Source organism: Leptodactylus fuscus, chromosome 3, assembly GCF_031893055.1.
Source record: "Leptodactylus fuscus isolate aLepFus1 chromosome 3, aLepFus1.hap2, whole genome shotgun sequence".
NCBI classification, from domain to species: Eukaryota; Metazoa; Chordata; class Amphibia; order Anura; family Leptodactylidae; genus Leptodactylus; species Leptodactylus fuscus.
The window spans coordinates 182,675,604-182,695,804 of record NC_134267.1 but is presented as its reverse complement, the minus strand read 5'-3'; the positions used below and the strand labels follow the sequence as shown (position 1 = coordinate 182,695,804).

The following is a 20,201-nucleotide window of genomic DNA, read 5'->3' as shown; positions in this document are numbered from 1 at the left end:
TTTTTGTCATGCTTTTGCCATATTGAAAGATGCAAATAGTTGGAGGTGGTGAAAGGTCCTCAATAGGTTTGTGGCCTATAAGACATAGAGGCTGTATCACAGACCCAGTGCAATGTGGTGAGACCATTTCATTGTGTGTGCCAAGACTAGTGCGTTTCATTTGGTAAGTGTTTGATAAGCACAAAGATTGACACTATTACTGTGCTGGAGATACAAGGGTCACAAAGGAAGAATTAGCAATCCGTGGATACACTGTAAGGCTGAGTTCACACACAGTTTTTTTGGTCAGGATTTTGAGGTCAAATTAGCCTCAAAATCGTGACCAAAAAGACGGCTCCCATTTACATCAATGGGAGTCGGTCAGTTCTTTTTTTCGGGAGCCATTTGTTCCAACTCCCTGAAAAAAGTATGGACATGCTCATTCTTCAGGCGGATTCCCTCCTCCCGACTAGGCCTATTCATTGGGCCTAACTTGGAGCAGACTGCACGACTGGATGCCGGTGTACTGCATCGGCATCCAATCCCGGCTATTCATATTTTGGACCGGAACCTGAGACAGCCTCCGCTGCAGATTCCAGTCTAAAATACCCCATGTGCACTCAGCCTTACTGTGGGCTAAAAAGAATTTAGCTTAAAATTACTTTGCAAGGCATCAATTCATGGGGGCATAAAATAGATTATTGAGGGGTGCAATTGTTACTTTGTGAAGGTTGCAAAGTGGGAACACAAAGGAGATTAGTGTTGCTGTGAGAAACAAAGGAGGCATTACTACTTGAGGATCAAAAACGGGGGGGGGGGGGGGGGTTCTCTGCATTGGCGGAAACAGAGCAGCTAATACTTTGTGTTGGCCACAGTGTGGTTACTATTAATGTTTAGAGATAGTATTACTTTGTGGGTAAAAGAAATGAGCACTCAGAGGCCTTAACTGTTCCTGAGTAATTGATTTCAACTTCCAATATGTTAATTACACTTTCTACTGTCAGGTGGGCGGTCCTAGAGTCGCATGGAGTCGCATGCTCTATCCAAGGACTGAATGGCTGACAGTGGAGAGCATAATTAACATATTGGGTGCTGAAACTAACAGTACTGATAACTCAGCAATGATAAGGGCTAGAGAAAAAAAATCAATGTAGCTGTTCCTATTGAAGGATGCAAAGAGTTGGAGTCACAGGAGGTGGTGAGAGGTTTTCTCCAAACATGATTCTATGCAAGTTACACTTGTGTACAAGAATAGGTATTGAAATAAGGGACTATAGCACTGCCCACAGTGTCAGAACAAACAAGAACAAAATCCTCCTAAAATACAGTGTACAATGTCCTATAACCCAGGACAATTAATCAGCGATTATTATATGGGAAGATAATGGGGAGCATTGCCAGCAATTCTCTGATTCTTTTCCAAAACAATGGCTACAGGACAGTCCTATAAACAGCCCAACCCCATGATGTGTGATGTTTATGTTTGCAAAATGCCCATTTGTTCCTAGCAACGCAAATGTGAATCTTGACGAGAGGAAACATGAAAGATAAGATAAGCCGGCTTTGTTGGTTGCACAAGCTGAGTAAATCAAGGATTATCAAAGGAAGTGGACTGAATTTTCACCAATGATTGGATTGAAAAGCACAATAAATAGTGGGAATAATTTATTAAGACTGACATTTCATACAGCAGTGTTGCCCTATATTCACAGGAGAGTGATAACCGGCTGTGTTGTGGCCTTTTTCAACGTCCATCGCACGGCTGCATTACATTCAGTGTATGTGATCGCTATTTGTACCTGTTTTGATGAATCCATGAAAACAGGCACCCTAAGGGTAAGTTCACATGGAGTTCTTTGGTCAGGATTTTGAAACCATAGTCTCCTCAAAATCCTGACCAAAAAGACAGCTTCCATTGAAATCAATGGGAGCCACTCAGGAGTTTTTTCCGGAGCCGGCTTGTTCCGGCTTCCGGAAAAAGAAGTGAGGTGCTCATTCTTCAGGCCGTTTCGCCTCGCGATTTGGCCTGAAGACACTCCCTCCTCCAGACTAGGCCCATTCATTGGGCCCATTCATTTCAAAAAATGAAATGATTATGGAAATCGCAGCATTTCTGCTGCGTATATTTTTCTGCAATATGTAGATTGCATTTTCTAGAATCCCATCTACTGTGCAAAGACTGTAAAACATTGCGGCCAAACTGCAGTGTTTATACCTCATAGGGCCCCAGCCTGAAAGAAAAACACATCCCAACTGTCCCATTCATTTCAATAGAGGGCAATAGCAGATTTTATCTCTAGAGCTGATTTTTAACTACAGATAAAAAGAAGCCTTATGAACTATCTTCAGGCCGAATCCATTTTGCAAACCTCATTGAAATAAATGGGAGGCAGTAAAAAACTAACCTTTTTTGGAGCAGTTTTTGCAAAAACTCCAATTGAAATGAATGGGAGAGTTGTAAGACATTTTTTAGGAAGATTATGCCTCAAAAATCGGCTTGCAAAATAACTCTGAGGGTCCATTCACACGGAGGAAAATGGTGAGCAGTTTGGTGTGGAATTTTCCATGCTGAAAAACAGCCTCCCATTGATTTCAATGGGTTCTGCTAGCTTTTTTTTTTCCACTAGTGGAAAATTCAATGGGATCCTGGAGCTTGCTGGGAAAATAGCACCTCGGTCAAAGCTGTTGGAGGGGTTAATTCCCACGATTGGTGCGGGCACTGCCTGTGGGCATTAGCACTGAGTGTCTGCTGTATAAAACAGTAGACTCTCGGCATCTACGGTGGCCGCCCAACTCCTGAGCGGCCGCCATGTTTAAACACCCGGCGTCTGCCGTAGTAGTACGGCGAATGTCAGGAAGGGGTTAAAGGGATTCTGCACGACTTTGAATGCATGGCTGCTCAGGAAGTGACATCATGTGTCAATTGGCCACATGGCTATGCTGCAGTTCATTCCCACTCATTTTAATGGATGGAGCTGTGAATAATGTGACGAACGGATGCAAGAACGAAGCCATGTTTTTGAAGTCCTGCACAACCCCTTTGAGGCCAGGGCCCCACGGGCGTTTTACAGTAACTGTAAAGTGGATAGGATTCTTGCGAATCCCATGCACACTCTACAGTAAAAACCACGGCGCGGACAAGCTGAGATTTCCAAAACCAGAAAGATTTTGGAAATCGCAGAATGTCCATTATTTCTACGGAAACACCAGCGGTTTCACCATAAATATAATTAAAACAGAAAGTATGCGGAGGAAATCTCTGCAAACTTTCTGTTTAAAGCGCTGTGGTAAGAACAGTGATGCACTGCCGCCACGGTTTTTCCCGCAGCGCTTTATAGCTCGTCCCTTTGGGCCTTAGCCTAACAGTCAGTTGTGATTCAACAGCTGCATACTTGTGAAGACACGAGGGGCTGCATGCACAAATAATTCATTACTATAGGACAACCCCTTTAAACTTTATTTAACCATGGACTTATCGTTTCTTTGTAGGTTCTTTTAAACATGGTAGAATTTGGAATGAATCCTCAACAGGCACTGGATGCCCCTCGGCTCTATGTGGAGTATATGAAGGAAGGTAAAAGTCTTCAAACTTCTACTGACGTAATATACTATGAATAACTATTAAAGGACGCTTATATAATTCATTTTTCACAGTTATTAAGCCAGACTCCCATGATCATGGGAACCCTAAGTCCCCTCTGTGAATGCAGCCATAGTGTGTATGTGTGACCACTGCTGCGTTCACTTCTTCGGAACTGAAATAACCATGTACAACACCCATCAGTCCCACAGAAGCACATGGAGCAGTAGTCATGCATGTGCATTGCCCCTCAATTCACACAGGGAACCCATTTTATAACCATGGTGGTCCCCACAGTTACATACCAGATCAGACTCTTATCCTGTATCGTGTGGACTGGAGATAAGTGTTGTTTATGGAAAAACACCATTAAGCTAACTAAACACATATCACCCAAACATCACATATATATTTCATAGGTACTACATGTATTATTAACTCTTTGTTTATATTCAGATCAGAAATGGCACCTGTATCTAGAGGATGGCTTTCCAGGCAATATTGCAGAAGACTTAAAAGCAAGAGGTCACCTGGTTCACTGGCCGATCACTGATCATGAAAGGAACATTTTTGGGCGTGGACAAATTATTACTAAAGGGGATTGGTGGCGATCATGCGAAATTGGCAGCAACGTGTGGTGGGCAGGGTCTGATCCCAGAGGAGATGGCTGTGCTTTGGGATATTGTAGTGTAAATAACTGATGTTATTTGCAGCCAAGGCTTTGATATTGATGATAACGAAGTGTCATTTTTATATACCTGACAGCATTCATAAAAGAAATACACTACTAATTATTTAAAGGGGTATTCCACTCTATTAGTAAGTATATACCACCCCCATCTACCCTAAAAATAAAGGATCGTATCGCTGGTTTAATTCTGCATTTCCTTTTAAGCATCTTCAGTATAGTATCACAGTGCATAGAATTGTAGTATGGTCACATTCACTGCATATGGCAGATTGACAGTCTCGATTCTACGCACAAATTCTATTGTGCGTGTGCGTGTGTGTGACTCTTCCTGCCACTACTTGGAGTCCTGTCAGGATTTTCTTAAATCATTCTCCAAATCATATAAACCTATACGTCACAGAGCTTGACTTCTTGCCCTCTATCACACAGTAACTCGTTTTAAGCAGCTAGTTAAATTGATAAATTGCAATCATCTTTGTTACTAATTTCTTATAAATGAATGTATTTACCATTTTATATGTGAAAAATCCATCGAGGAAGGGATTTTTTCCATGTAACATGGACCCCTTGTATAGTTTTTACGTATTCCTCAAATTTCAGTCTTTGACTGACAGAAGATGCCGATGATAGTGATCAGACTGATGGAGTATCCTGGGATACATGTGAACATGCCACTCCCTTCCACCCTGCCTGTCCTATTCCTAACGCCATTTTTCTTCTCACTCCTTCCCCCAACGTCCTGGTGTTCTTCAGCACCCTGACATATCATGCAGCACTACCTAGAGGCAGCAGTGTAAGAAGGGTAGGACAGGCGAGCGGATAGATAAGTAAATTATCATCCACTACCTATTGCAATAGTTCAAAATGTAACAGCCGACTCAAAGAATGCCGACCTCCAGTTCATTTCATGAAGCGCCGTCTGAGGCTGTCTCCTCATTTCAGATGCAAGCCGCAAAACACAAGGCCACAGGCTGGATATCACTCATGAGCCTTGTGTTGGACACCTGTTTGGTAAGCGGTTTGGGAAGACTTTTAATATCGAGGATTTATTGGTAAGATTTTTCATTAATATCAGATTGGTAGGGATGACTGTTTGAAGAGGCACACAGACAAGTGATGCATTCTGTATATCCCAGGTACAGCATCATATACTGTATTGTGTAGTGATGCACAAGTACATGAAACTCAGAGAGATTCAAACAAATTGTTGTACTTAAGTTGGACAGAGCTGCATGAAGTTTTAGTACCAAGCCAAGCAGAGCAGCTACAAAATGTACATCATTGTGTCTGAACAAGCATCAGTGCTAACCTTAGTTCTCTGCCACATTCAAACAGCTGATCGGTGGGGGTGCCAGGTGTCAAAGTCTCACCAATGTGATATTGACCACATATCATAAAGAATAGGCTCTTAATTCTTGAAATAATCCTTTAAATGGGTTATTCCTTTTCTAATATCGCTGGCCTATCCTTAGAGTAGTCTAACAATATTAGATCTGCAATTGTCAAATACCTGGGAACCACCCCTCCCCCTCCATAGCAGCTGCTTCGGGTCAGCACTCCCAGTACTCCAGTGGGCAACCACTTCAATATCTATAACCCCCCTCTACATTTTATATGGCAAGTGAGCAGTGCGGCATGTAAAGGATACCAGGAGATGCGCTGATCTAGAGGGATCACTGGGGTCTGACCATTGCAGTTCTAATATTAATTACCTATTAGACTGTGGATAACCCCTTTAAGAGGATTTGGTGTTTAGGAAGAGAAGAAAGCAGTGAGACTAGCTTTGGAAACTGTAGTGACAATGTATGTCAGTACTGGATGTCGCTTCCCAAAACAGGGAGGGACAAAAGAGACCGAAACATCAGAATAACGTGACAACTCAAGAGGACAATTCAAGGACTTATGCGCTTGTTATCTAATACACTAGTTATCATTATTATTATATCCCTAAACTATGATTCATACAAATATAAAGTATAATAAAGCATTGTAATGGCAGCCGATGATCCTTCGGAATTACAAGGTACCAAATTTCTGCTTTTCTTAGCTTAATCTGGAGAGGACTTTCCCTGCTGAACATAAATATTCCTTATACTTGTAGTTTTACTACTAAGGGAGTTTCTTAAATGACTCACACAGTATTAACCTCCCTAAATCACATGCTTATACAATGTGACGTGCACTCAAGGAAATGTATTCTGGCTTCATTACTACCGTGACGTGAACTAAAACAAGCAATATGTCATGTCACAATACATATGAGTATAGCCATATTAACGCCAATTTAGTGTATCATTACTTTCGGCTGACAGAACCAGTATATCAGCCAGTAGAGTAACCAAAGACTACAGTGTTTTCCTGGTATACAATTCTTCATCATGGCAAAAACTCTTGGACATGTGACAATGATGATTCCATTCATTTCAGGCATACTATGTACTACTATGTGCTATTTTAGTTTCTTTTTTATCTTCTGGTAGCTTCTACATTGTAATATATATTATTGCCTATATCTAAAACACAGTAAAAGGAATACATTCATCATCACATAAAGTAGTAGAGGAGAGTTTAGGAGCAGTACATGTTTTACCTACAGCAAGACTGTAAGATTCCTCTTATGCTTTATGCAACAGGCCAAAATGCCTTATCATTGAGATTGCTTCTGTATACTAGAATTAATACAATATAAAATAAACAAAGCTAAGACGAGTGCTGTGATATTGTTTTTACTGGTCTGTTAGATGTATATTCCAACCTTGAGCACCCTGAATAATGTAGTGCAGTAATATAATACAACTCCAGCGGTATCCATTTATTTAAAACACTGTATTATTAACCTTCTTTTACTCTTTTATTACTCTTTTTTGGCTAAATGCTAAGTCCACATCTGCGCATGGCTGTCCGTTATTCAGGTCTGTCGGACACTGCAACGAAGTCTCCTACGGGTTACTTGGTTTCCAAATTTGATGTCCTAACCTCAGGATAGTTCATTAATATTAGATATGTGGAAGTCTGAAATCAGGTAACCCCGCAGATTGCCGGTCCAAGACAGCGCAAGCGAACTACGCTGCTCCATCGCCGTGCAAACTGTAGCGACAAGTGTAGGATCTACAGCGCTGCCCCATATACATCTTAACCATTTGAAAAATGATAGTTGCAAATTTTTTTGCTATGTTTTATAAATATTCATTTTGAGATCACACCCTGCAATATCTGGCTTACCCCCCGACTGTGTGTAGTGACATATCTGATCAGTGCCGGCAACTGAAGGTGTGTGAAAATCCTCCTCCTGGATCCATACCTGATTTACTTTTCCAAATGCACTTAGTGCACTTTGGTGTGATGCCAGCTGCCATGCTGAATACTCTCTCTGACATTGCATTGAATCCTGGACAATATAGTAGACCCACATCAGTTTCTGCCATTGATCAAATCTGCTGCCCCAGAACTCAATAGGATCAGGGCATCTACTGGAGTATGACCACAGCAGAGTTGCAACTGAAGCTGGATGTGCCAACAATGCTAGTGCTTGGCCGTTTGCTCAACTGTGTCAAGTTAGCAGTGGCACAGTGGATGAAAAATCATTTGGTTCATCATGTTGTCTGACGTATATTGATTGCTGCCACTTCTTATTGTGTTAGCACTGGCAGAGGTGGTGGGATGTAGAGAGGGTCTTCACAATCAAACATGTGGCTGGTACTGGCAGACATCTGCTCGGCAAGAACATTTCCAATTTTGTTAAGACGAGACTATTTCCCCTATTTTGCCAATAGACTAGGATCTAAAAACATGGCAATCAAATAGTCATCTCTTCACATGATGCTAATGATATACTTGTCAGCATGTAGAAAATTAGAACATGCATCACAAGCATTGCCACAATAAGGGTCATCCTCTACATTCGCTATCTCTTCATCAAGTCTTGGACCCAGACACAGTTACATATCCTCCTAGAATTCCTCCTTTACATCACATCATTCATGTTAGTCCACATCTGCCCCACGAATATGTACTAGTTGTGGTTGTGGTCTGGCTACAAGAATGACCAAAGGGAAGAGGAAGAGCGTGGTCTTGCTCACATTGCTTTTCATGCCCACGCCTGCTACTACCAATTGTTTTTCCTATATGACCTTGTGGTGCAGGAACATATGGAAACCCATAATTCCTAAACTTCCTGCCTGCATGTTTGGGTGACCATGGGTCACTTTTTCCCTGTTTATCTGGTAAATGGCAACAAATTTGTCAAAAAGCAATTTAGAGAAAAATTACCACACGATATGTGTCTGAACAGAGGGGGGGGGGGGTTCTCCTCTTCTGTTCTTTTTCTTCAGTTCCTTTGCCATTTTTTTAACCAGGTTATTTCTTGCAAGTAAGTACTAATCCTGCATTGTATATACTGTATAACTTCAGAGAGCTTTTGTGTTTTTAGAAAGTAAAAAACTTCCAAACTTTAATGAACAAATATGTCTTATGTAGCAAAAACTCATTATAGTGACTGGTTAATTATTGAGGGCAGGCTCCCCCAAACCCCTGATAGGAACCCCTCCAACAAGAATACAGGATGCCGGCCAGTTGTCATGGCAAACGGGAACCTTGTGAACATAGTATTCCTATTAAGTCCTTGCCTCTGGGAAGACGTACTAAAATAGGAAGACACCACAAGAACAATCCAAGCATTCAAAATCCACTTAGAGATTTAAAAAAAATAAGCAATGAAAAATAAATGAATATAATTGACATTTCCAAGTCCAGAAATCTTTTAAAATATAACATTAATTATTCTACATAGTAAACATCTCAACTGCTGTTTTGCAGTCCAAAAAATGGAATTAAAATTGATCAAAAATGAACCCAACACTGTAAAAATGTAATTCAAAAAACAATGATAGAATTGTGCTTTTTCCATTCCACCCCACAGATTATTTCATTTCTATAGTGTGTTAATACATTATATGAAACGTTAAACTGTGTCATGAAAAAGTAAAACCTGTCCTACAAATACAATCCTTTATACAAATATCTGAACAAAAATGTTAAAAAAAAATCATGGTTCTTGGTAGAAGGAGAGAAAAAACCAAAAACAAATTATTAAACTTTTAAGTTTTAAAGAAGACCTTCTACCACCTCTACCAAGTCCAACTCTTGGCATCTTTTAATAGGCGTTCTTCCACCATTTCTGACACAGTTGGAGTTTTACTTTAGCCTCTACTGTTCCTGAGTAATTGGTATTGTTAGTTTGAGCTCCCAATATGCTGATTCGGTTCTTTTCTGTTAGACGGGTGTCCCTGGACTGGAGCAGATAGTCTAAGGACCTATTTACATCTACGTTTGGGTTTCCATTCAGGGAGTCTGCTTGGGGACCCCCCGAACAGAAACCTATATGCATTAAAAAGTGGTTTCCTGGGAAACCCGTGGACCCCATAGACTATAATGGGGTCCATCTGGTTTCCACATGAAACATGCAGAGAGAAAAGTCCTGCAAGTAGCACTTTTCTCTCCGCATTTTTTGTGTGGACACTGAGTGGAAATCACACAGAGCCCATTATAGTCTATAGGGTCCACGGGTTTCCTGAAGGTAATCGCTTTTAAATGCGTATAGGTTTCCGTTGAGCAGAAGCGGACTCCCAAAATGCAAACCTGAACCCAAATGTGAACCAGGCCTAAGACTGCTTTCCTGACAGTAGAGAGCTTACTTAGTAAATTGGGTGCTGAAACTAACTGCATAGATTGCTTGGGAAAAATGAGGGTTAGAGAAACAATGTAAGGCGTTAGTGCTGGTGGTGAAAGGTCCTCTTTGTCCAGGCATTTTTTTTAATGCCTGGACAATGGGGGGAGGTGAAAATACAAATCATACTCACCTGTCCCCGATGCTCCGGTGACTTGGTGACTTCCTGGGCGTTTTGGTCCTTCTGCTCCAGCAGCATCTCCTGGGTCTCTTCCTTAGTTCCACTGAAGCTGCTGATTGGCCTCAGGAAGAGACCCATGATGTCTAGGTAGCGACATCGCAAGCACTTCTCTGAGGCTGCTGATTGGTCTCATCAGTCACATGTGGCTTGGACTTCCACCACACATCAGCACAGGACCGACAAGACCAGACCACGCTGGGATGCATTGGAGATCCGTGGAAAGATGAGTGTGATTTTTTTTTTTTTTTCCACTTTCCCCGTTCCATTTAAAAATTAAAAGGGTTGTCCATTTTTGCCTGGACAACCCCTTTAAAAAAAAGTGTCCCTAAAATGTTATTTATGAAGGTTACACTAATAGGACATTAACACGGGGCAAAATGGTGCTGTTTATGGTGCCGAATTTACCGCGTGTTGAAAAAAGGGTCCCATTAATTTCAATGGGTGCCACTCACTTTCCTCTACGCATGGAATTTACCACACGGTAAGTTTTGCCGTATGGTAAATTCTGAACGTAGAAAAAAGCGAGCGGCACCCATTGAAATCAATAGGATGCTTTTTTTAACGCGCGGTAAATTCGGCACCATAAACAGCAGCATTTTGCCCCATGTGAATGCCCCCTAAGAAGAACAACTATTAAAACTTTGACAACAATCAGATTCTTGATCCTTCAAGGTCATTGCCAGATACCCTAAATTAACCTTGTGAAAGTAATACAATATGTTTTTGGACGCTTAATCACAGTTGTCTGTAGATTTTAATGGATGCAGAAAATGCTATTAAGAAATATATTATATGGAGATCTCCAAAGATCTGACGCTTGCTCATCATTTATCAATATTCATAATTGATGTAGCTGGCAACAGGTAATGGGAACAAAAGCTTAGAGCCTGTAATCTCTGGGTAAATTACAGAGAACATTAGCAAGTTCGCAAACACACATCACGAGAATGAGTCTCATAGAAAACTACTTAAGAGAGAGGCAACGTCACAGTTTTGGCTCAGAAAGGTTGTTCCAACTTGTAATGCAAATAAGACTGCATCTTGCTCCGCCTTTTTAAATGTAGGTGGTAGGATTCCCAAAAAAAAACCCAACCAACTCCTCATGCACAGGCTCTGTAGTGATCAGTCAATTCTGGTATTAATAGGTCTCACCCTGGTGACTAATACAGTTCTGGGTATTTAAGAGCTACAACAATAGACTGACTTTATCTTAATTCACGCCAGCACCTGAGAAGGATATAGCAGGGCTCCACCAGAGGAACAGCAAAGATGTGTTTTGGCAGATGTGCAAAGTGCATTGGCTATATGCTGCTTATCCTGGCAGTATGTTCCATTGTTGCTAACATTTTGTTATACTTTCCCAATGGAGAGACAAAATATGCCCGAGAAAATCACTTGTCTAGATATGTATGGTTTTTCGAAGGCATTGGAGGAGCTGGACTTCTTGTAAGTACATTATTTTATACATTAATTCTGGTGGGATTTAATTGTCTTTATTGGAAAGTATACACAGTACACTCTTATGGGGGTGATGTACCATTGTTGTGTAGTTGAAAAACTGTAGTTACAGGTTTTTCCTGTTCTGTAACGGAGCAGCTCTCTTCGGTATCGTTCCTGTGAATATAATCTTATAGAGTCCTGTGAAGAGGGTGGAAATGTTATTAGGTTATTCTTCAACAACTGAGAAAGAGCGAAAGGAAATGGATTGGCTTATTTTATCATTTGTAGCTTTTGTTACATTACATCCATAGGGCTGTATATGAACTGTGGCATAGATAATATGAAATCTGTATTGCCACTACATAGGCATATATGCTAGACTGACTATAGATATTTCTATGAATTATAATATAGTAAGTGATTTATCACAAACTTAAACTAAATCTGTTGTGGCCAATCATTTAATGGGTATGGGGTCACTAGGCCATCAGCTTTCTAAAGTGCATGGCTAGCCTTAGGCTTGACTAGAATGATAGATAACACATACAGTAACTCTCTATATTAAGGCTGAATCCCCACATTGCTTTTTTGGGGAGGCTTTTTTTGTTGCAGATTTTGCTGTGGGGTTTTTTTTTAGCCAAAGCTGGAGTGGATTCATTATATGGGAGAAGTATAAGAGTTTCCTATATATTTCCCAATACTTCTGTAGCCACACCCGGGTTTCACTCAGAAAAGCAGCTTTTTGATAATGTTGGGCTGTAGCCTAAAGGGGTTTTGCCAGTGAAGTCACTAATGACATTTATCTCCTATCCGCAAGATAAATGTTACATATTAGATAGCTGGTAGGACTACCAGCGATCAAGAGAATGGTTACCTGATATGTCCACTAAATGGGTGTATGCATGGTCGGCACTCCATTCACTTCTAGATCGTTATAGAAGAAAATGCAGTGATGGCCACACATTCACTCAGGTCTCCATTCACGTGAAACTTTCAGGCCCCTGTTCTCTGAAGCAGCCATAACCCAGAAATATGACACTCCTCTCCCATCCTGTAGATAGGTGACAAGTGGCATTAGCGGTACAGTTCCTTTAAAATAATACTAGGTATATGGAGTTGCTGATAATGCAATTCCTATATTATGGCATAAGATAACATCAGCAAATTATAAAGCAATTTACCATAGCCTGTGCCTATGGTTTTATAGGCAGAATTCAGACTGACTTGTATTTATATGCAGAGTACCCGCAGGAGGTGCCGTACAATCCTAAATGAATCCTGCCCATAAATTAAGCAATTAAGATAAGCAATATTGTACATGTCTATGAGATTTCCTATACCTTACTGCAGTACAGGTGATAACCACACATTGTATAGCACTCACAGTCAGGATACAGATATGTATATACCTGCAATGTTTCCTCGCTGCTTTAAACAATACAGTGGTTTCAGCTATCTGGAAATTTTTAAGCAGGTATACGTGAGTCATGTTTTTTAATGACACTGTCCTCCACTGACATGTCCGTGCACGTTGGTCACGTTGCTAATACTTGTCCTCAAACAGAACTTTTGTTTATTCTAAAATCATTCACAATAATAATAGTAACCTTCCTGAAGGGCGTAGCGATAAAAAGAAACATACAATTCACATGCAGACAAAAGCTATAATTAAGGCTATGTTCACATTTACTATGGAGACTTCATTGCAGTGTCCATCTGAAATCAGCAGATTAAAAAATCTTACATTCACCTTTTTCTGCCACTGCTTTCAGTTTAAAAACAAAGAAACCTAACAAACCTCATTATAGCCAATGCAGGGCTCCATATATAACTGCTATTTAAGTGGTCCGGCGAACCAGAACAACGGACAGTCAGTGCTAGTGTGAAACTACAGTTAGTTGTGTTTCTTTGTGTCACATGGAGTAGATTTCTACAAAAATTATATCTTGTCCTGCACCTTTCTGATATATCTACTCTACAATATTAAGGATATGTTCACATTGGTGTTGTTTGGTCCATTGTTCTGATCTGTTCTAGGAACAGAACAATGGACTGAAGAGTTCCATCCTTCACTATTGATTCTCATGTTAAAAAAGTGGAAGCTTTCTTCAGTTGTGTTTGTTTATTCTACGGCAAATAAAGTTCTGTATACAAACATTGCCATAATACTGACCAAGCCGCACCAATTGAATATAGTCTAATTTGTGTCATTTTATATAATAGAAACTGTTTATAGGATTTCCATGTAAAGAAAAAATATGTTAATAGAATAGTTATTATACATTCAGTAATCTAATGTCAGCACCTGCCAAAACTGGGCAGCTGCCAGGTTACATTCTACTTAGAGAGACCTATTGTCTCTGTTCAAACACGCATTTCAATGGCAATAGCGTAGGATTAAATAATGGTGTTACTGCCTCCTCATTATGTAATATCGCTCCATCACCGTGGTTTGGGGCAGCTTGCTGGGTGGTTAGCACTGTTTCCTTACAGCTCTGGGGTCCCGAGTTCAGATCTACATCTGCAAGGAGTTTGTTTGTTTAACCCATCTTTGAATAAGTTGTCTCCTGATAGATAGAGCGATAGTTTAAGATGAGTCGACATGACAGTCACTGACTCCCCTCCCTACAACTCTTTTGATGATGGTGAATCTGTCCATTATTCTAAGAACTAAAGCCAGCCTTTGTTTGATGACTGCTCTATGTGATATATATTTTGCTAACTTTACATAGTAGCAGTAATAATTATAATACCCAATCTTTAGGTAGACGCCATGGTCCAGAGATTTTGACATCTAGGACTCTTTTGAAGACCATGTAACTGCCTCTTGCGGCCGCCCTATAGAATGTAGAGCCTCATTGTGCAAAAGTTCAAATGATCCAAACCTCCAGCTAAAGATTCCTATCCATACTTGGAGCAAGAACTTCCACACAACAGTCTTTATTATAGATAAAACTGTGCAAAATGACATATTCTTTTTCAACTTACATTCCCCCATTAAAAGGCCTCGTGGGTTTTCCAAAGGATGGAAAATAATGTTTGGCATTTAGACAACATGATCTTATAAAAACTCAGGCGTTCATTCTTGTGAATGGTGAGGGAGTGAAGAGAAATTTCTGCAGGAATCTCAATTTAGGGTTAGTTCACACGTAAATAACGTGTGGCTTATTTTAGCCCCGGAATAAAAAAGCTTCCTAATTAAATTTTTACCTTGCCAAGCTTTTTTTGGAGCTTTTTTTTTGTAAAAACAGCTTTAAAAAAAAGCCAGGCTGTTTTCCCCTCCTGTAAAGTGAATGGGCTGAAAAAACAGCGTCCTTTATTTTTGCAAAAAAACGCACGGAAAAAAACGTGTGGTTTTCGCCTCCCATTCACTTCTATTGCTTTCTTCAGGCAGAAAACGCCTGAAGAAAGGTCATGTCTCTTCTTTTTCTCTGCTAGCATACATAGCAGAGAAAATAGCAGCTACATAGACTAACATTGTATGGAGGAGGATTATGATGTGGATTCCGCTGTCAAAATCCTCCTCCATGTCCCCGTGTTAACTAGCCCTTACTCCTCCTGCAAACCTCCTAGGTTGGTGCAGAGTTGAGGGGCACTTCTATGGGCTGCAAAATTATGGGGGCAAAATTACGTGTCGTATACGCAAACTGCTGACACACGTATACGTGCCAGATCACGCTCCACTTTACTACATGTGAACGTCTGAGCCAGGTGTAATTTGGAATGTGGAATGGCCCTTGATGGTAGTTCCAGGTAAAAACTCAGGAGACCTAGGCTTGCAGGTGAAACAGTTGTCAACTTTACATGAACCAATGCAACATAGTAATGAACAGCTTACACATAAAATGGCGGTGCAGCTCTTACATAGAGGGTCCACTGTCAATAAGGGGTGAGATCAATAATAACCTGTGCTAAGGTATAGTATATGTGCCAGTCTATGTCCCTTTCTCCCTTAGGGTGCTAGTCTCTGAGGCCTCTGTCTCAGGTTCTATATTATGGCACCTTCCCTCCAAAACTTCTCTTTCTGACAGATCTTGGCAGCAGAGTCCCATTCCCAGGGTCAGGGCTGTGGCACCATTGCATAAGGTGTTATTATTCGTTCAACCCACACACAACCTCTCTCTCCCTGTGAAAGTTGGGTGAAGACTCTCTACCCTCCTCCCAGTTTCCAGTACTCACCAGCTGCAGATATATATATTTTTTATAAATCAGGCACTAGCATACAGTGTAAAGTATAGTAGATGTATATATGAATATGTCACTATCATGTGCTTCAGATATTAACAGGACCTTTTATTCTAGATTCTGATTCCAGCATTTGTGTGCATTGGACTGGAAGAAGAGGACTGCTGTGGATGTTGTGGAAATAGGAACTGTGGAAGAAGCTGTGCGGTAAGTTCCTTTATACTAAGGCTGTGTCAGAGCCCGAGGACATCAAAATACAGGCCAAAACAGGGGAGCATGCTGTTCTTTTCAGTCTGGTAAAATAGCAGACTCTGATAGAAATCTTATGTGTAGTCAGTCGAGTTTGTCAGGTTCCATTCATATCCATTATCTGCCACATCCAGTACTTCCTTTTTGTTTTCCTGTACATATAAAGAAAGAATAGATTAGAAATAACAGCAGAGATGTGAAGCTAGCTTTATTGTGAATGTCACTTATTTTCTATTAGCATTGGATATGACCGACACTAATATTTCTTTATATTATAGATGTTGGGATCTGTCGTGGCTGCTTTAATTGGAATTGCTGGTGCTGGCTATTGTCTCATCATTTCAGCATTAGCCTTAGAAGAAGGTCCACTGTGTCTTAACAATGGTGAATGGTCTTACCCATTTGCAAATTCTAAAGCACAGTAAGTATCTATTTCCACCAAAATATGACATTGAGGACAGTTAGGACTTCCTTGAGATTGTCTGGCGATCTTGCCTACCTCATGCATATGGTCAACTGATAGTCTAATTTGACTATTGCGCACTAATAAACCAATTTGTTAAAGCTAGAAATTTGATGGTTAGGATCCAGAGTACTGGACCAATATTAATTAAAGGGGTTTTCCCTTTGAGTAAACTTATTCCCTATGCATAGAATAGGGGCACGTGGCTATCTCCAGTGCTCCCATTAAAATGAACGATTGCTGCCTGACCACTGTATGACCACCGTTTCATTCAGAAGAGGGAACAAAAATCCCCCATTCTTCTGATAAGTGAGAACTTGAGCAGTCAGGCCCCCACCAATTTGCAAGTTGTCCTCTAGACTGTGGATAGGAGATATGTTCTCTATATGATCAAACCCCTTGAAACGCCTCATAACTAACAAATCCTTACCTTTCGGTTGTTTTACTGGAAGTCTGCCACAAGTAAAAGTTCTTACAATTGTTACATTTTAGTCCCTGTAACTCCCCTAGTTTACTACAGAAATTCTTCAAGAATTGTTAATATTTATGCAAATTTGCAGGCTGCTCGAAAAATTGTAGATGAATTACGTGAAAAGTGAATATTATTAGGTGGTTATAAATATATTTTTAAATCAGATTTTTTTTTTAACATTATTCATCTTTTCTAACTTACAATGTCTGTCTTACAGCTATTTGGCTGACCATTCCACTTGGTCTCAGTGTTCAGAGCCAAATAATGTTGTGGTGTGGAATGTTACCCTCTTCTCCATCCTGGTGGGTTTGTCTGGAATCGAAATTATTTTATGCATAATTCAGATCATCAATGGATTAATTGGAGGAATATGTGGAGCTTGTTGCTGTCAACAGAAATCCCAGGTACTTAAATAAGTTTACTTGTCCAGACACATCACAATGCTATGAGTGAAAAATAACATTTTCTGTTCGTATGGATTGTCTGTTAGAACAATATCAGTCAGTCTGTATTTTAAAGAGGTCTTCTTGTTATAGATACAGAATAGGAAATAAATGTCAGATCTCTAGGGATTCAACCGCTGGGACCGCCCCAATAATCAGAAGAATAGAGGCCTGTATGGCTAAGAGGCTAATAGAATCTAAGGCCCCAAGTAGTGGGCTGCAGCAAAAAAAGGCAACGCCTTGTGGTTTTTCCCACATAACTTTTCACAGAAGATCTGTAGAGGACCTGTGGACTTTCCTCTGCAGACTCTCTGCTTCCATTATACTTGTAGGCAAACCGCCAACGTTTCCATAAGTGTAATTGACATGCTACGATTTCCAAAACTGTAACAATTTTGGAAATTGAAGCATGTTCGCTGCACATATTTTTCTGTAATGTATGGATGGGATTCACTAGAATCCCATCCACCTTGCAGAGACTACAAAACGCCTCAGTTTCTGCTGTGACCAAACAGTGGCATTTATGTCACATGGGGCTCTCGGCCTTTAAAGGGATTTTTCTGGCAAATTAGAATACCCAGGAGGGACGGGGGTAAAGTGAAAGTGAAGAGATACTCATCTACCATAAGTCCTTTGTCATGGCATTGGGTTTCCCAGTCCATCCCTTGCAGGCACTGGCAGTTGCCTGTTGGGTACCAGTAAGGTCACACTCAGGGCCACCAGGAAAACTAGAAAATCCCTTTAGACTAAGCCCCCATGTTGAAATGCAGCAGAAAAAAAGATGTATTTTACAGTGTCAGGAAAATGATTTAGATTCTGCCTAACCCCATCCACACAATGCAGAAAAAAAAGGCGCTGCAGATAAGCTGCAAGACTTTTCTCTCCACAATTTTAGGTGGAATCTGCGGCGGAGAGCGCGACGCAGATATGAACCTAGCCTTAGCCAGTACTAAATGCTGAATGCCTTACAATTAACAAGCAATAGAAAGCTTAGCCAGGACAAGACTAATATTACACACAAGAGGACTCCATTCGTGAGGGATAGTGAGAACTTTCCTGGATACTGGAGCAACATTTCACTTTTAGCCTCAGCCAAAAACTAGCAGGACTTTGTGTACAGGAAGGACATAGCACAAATACCCATAGAAGTATACAGCAAGTTACTTGGCAGGACAGTTTCAACTCAAGATTTTAATCCATAGCAAATCATTAAAAACTGCTTACCCATGTACTTACTGAGTTTCTTAATCTTTTGTGTACATATCAGATAAATGTATTTTTATGCCATTACAATTACTTGTTACTGAAGTGACTCTTATGTTTTTGTTTTTTCTATAGCAATACGCTTGCTGATGAAGTTTCCCAGAATATGCAGAGATGAAGAACTGCATTATATTTTTGCAATATAACTTGTATATGTGATTGTACAGAATTATATATTTAATATCTTTGCTGGATATGTAATAAATGCAACTTTTTATACTGAGATTGTTCAGACTGAATGATAATAATGTAGAAGCAGATAAGGTGTTGGGGTTTGACGTATAACCCCATTATAAGGTCTTATTCACACATCGTTGTATTGATCAGTGGTCTGTATCAGAAATTGTGGGCCAAAAATAGGAGCAGGTTGAAAACAGAGAATGGGTACCAATCTTTCCATTATACCTTTCCTTTGTGTAGTCTCTTCTCCTGACTTTGACTTACAATCGCTGACATGTGAATAGGGCCTAAACACTGTATGATGCTGTTATTAAGCTCGTCAAGGTATAACTTCATTGTGAAATTGTAATATATACTGGATAAGATGTGTATCTGTTGTCTCCTATTACATATTTGTGTTACCATAAAATCATTATCAAAAAGAATGGACAAGCATACAGAGCAAGCTGTATGAGGTTAATGTATGTGCTAGCTGCCAATTGATAATGTTCCTGTATAGAGATAGGAAGATGGGTGCGCTCATTATATATACATACATTATATATATATATAGTGAGGGTGTATCGCTACAGGGCTCTTCTGAAATATGGAGAAGAACTGGACCGAACTGGACCACACTCAGGCCCAGCCCAACCAAGTTGTCATCGTAATGCTTAGTATTGTGGTTATTGCAACAACTTTTTTACTGTGTATGTGGATGTCTGTCTTACAGATGTTGCCTTGTTAATAAAATTTAATGTTGAAAAAAACCACCGAGGACGTTCTGTGTTGTTTTAGTATGATCATTACTTTAGAAGTTGTGTTTCTCAATAAACTTCATTTCAGATGTTACGTGCCTAGACATTGTCCTAAATAATTTACTACTGACGCTAGGTTCATACTAGCACCCAGAGTCCGTTCTCAGCTTTCCGTCTTCTGCATGCAGAAGACGGAAAGCTGTCAGACCGGGTCCAGCCGTGTACGCCAGTGAGCGTTTTATGCTCTCTGCCGCAAAACCGGTTTTATTAAATCGGACACAGAGTACTGCATGTCCGACTCTGTGTCCGATTTGAAAAAAAAACGGTTTCGCAGCGGAGAGCATAAAACGCTCACCGGCGCTCACGGCCGGACATCTTTCAAACCCATTCAAATGAATGGGTATGAAAGAGTCCTACAGGTTTCCGTCTCCTGCTCAGTTTTGTGCAGGAAACAGAAACCTGCAGAACGGAGACCGGGCGCAGATGAGAACGACCCCTAACAGGTTATGGTCCCAAAAGGACAGTACATTCGGAATACAATGGCCAGTAGCAATCCTGTCTAGTTCACAGCGCCAGTCCTGGGGAGGCACAAGTACTAGTCTTGGAAACTCAT

The 20,201-nt window shown here is 40.4% G+C and overlaps 2 protein-coding genes across 2 annotated transcripts in view; both read left to right on the top strand.

The window, feature by feature from the left end:
- The window catches only part of LOC142196760 (glutathione hydrolase-like YwrD proenzyme), a 65,697-nt gene extending 61,437 nt beyond the window's left edge, over window positions 1-4,260 (top strand). The window contains exons 11-12 of the mRNA XM_075266733.1: window positions 3,469-3,553; window positions 4,016-4,260. Of these exons, the coding sequence (XP_075122834.1) occupies window positions 3,469-3,553; window positions 4,016-4,260 (330 nt within the window). The remainder of the gene's footprint in view (window positions 1-3,468; window positions 3,554-4,015) is intronic.
- Window positions 4,261-11,297: 7,037 nt separating this feature from the next.
- Window positions 11,298-19,594, top strand: TM4SF1 (transmembrane 4 L six family member 1). The gene is made up of 5 exons (XM_075268862.1): window positions 11,298-11,602; window positions 15,899-15,988; window positions 16,309-16,451; window positions 17,183-17,369; window positions 18,747-19,594. Exons 1-5 carry the CDS (start codon window positions 11,426-11,428, stop codon window positions 18,759-18,761), a joined length of 612 nt encoding a protein of 203 aa, XP_075124963.1. The 5' UTR covers window positions 11,298-11,425; the 3' UTR covers window positions 18,762-19,594.
- The last annotated feature ends 607 nt before the right edge of the window (window positions 19,595-20,201 follow it).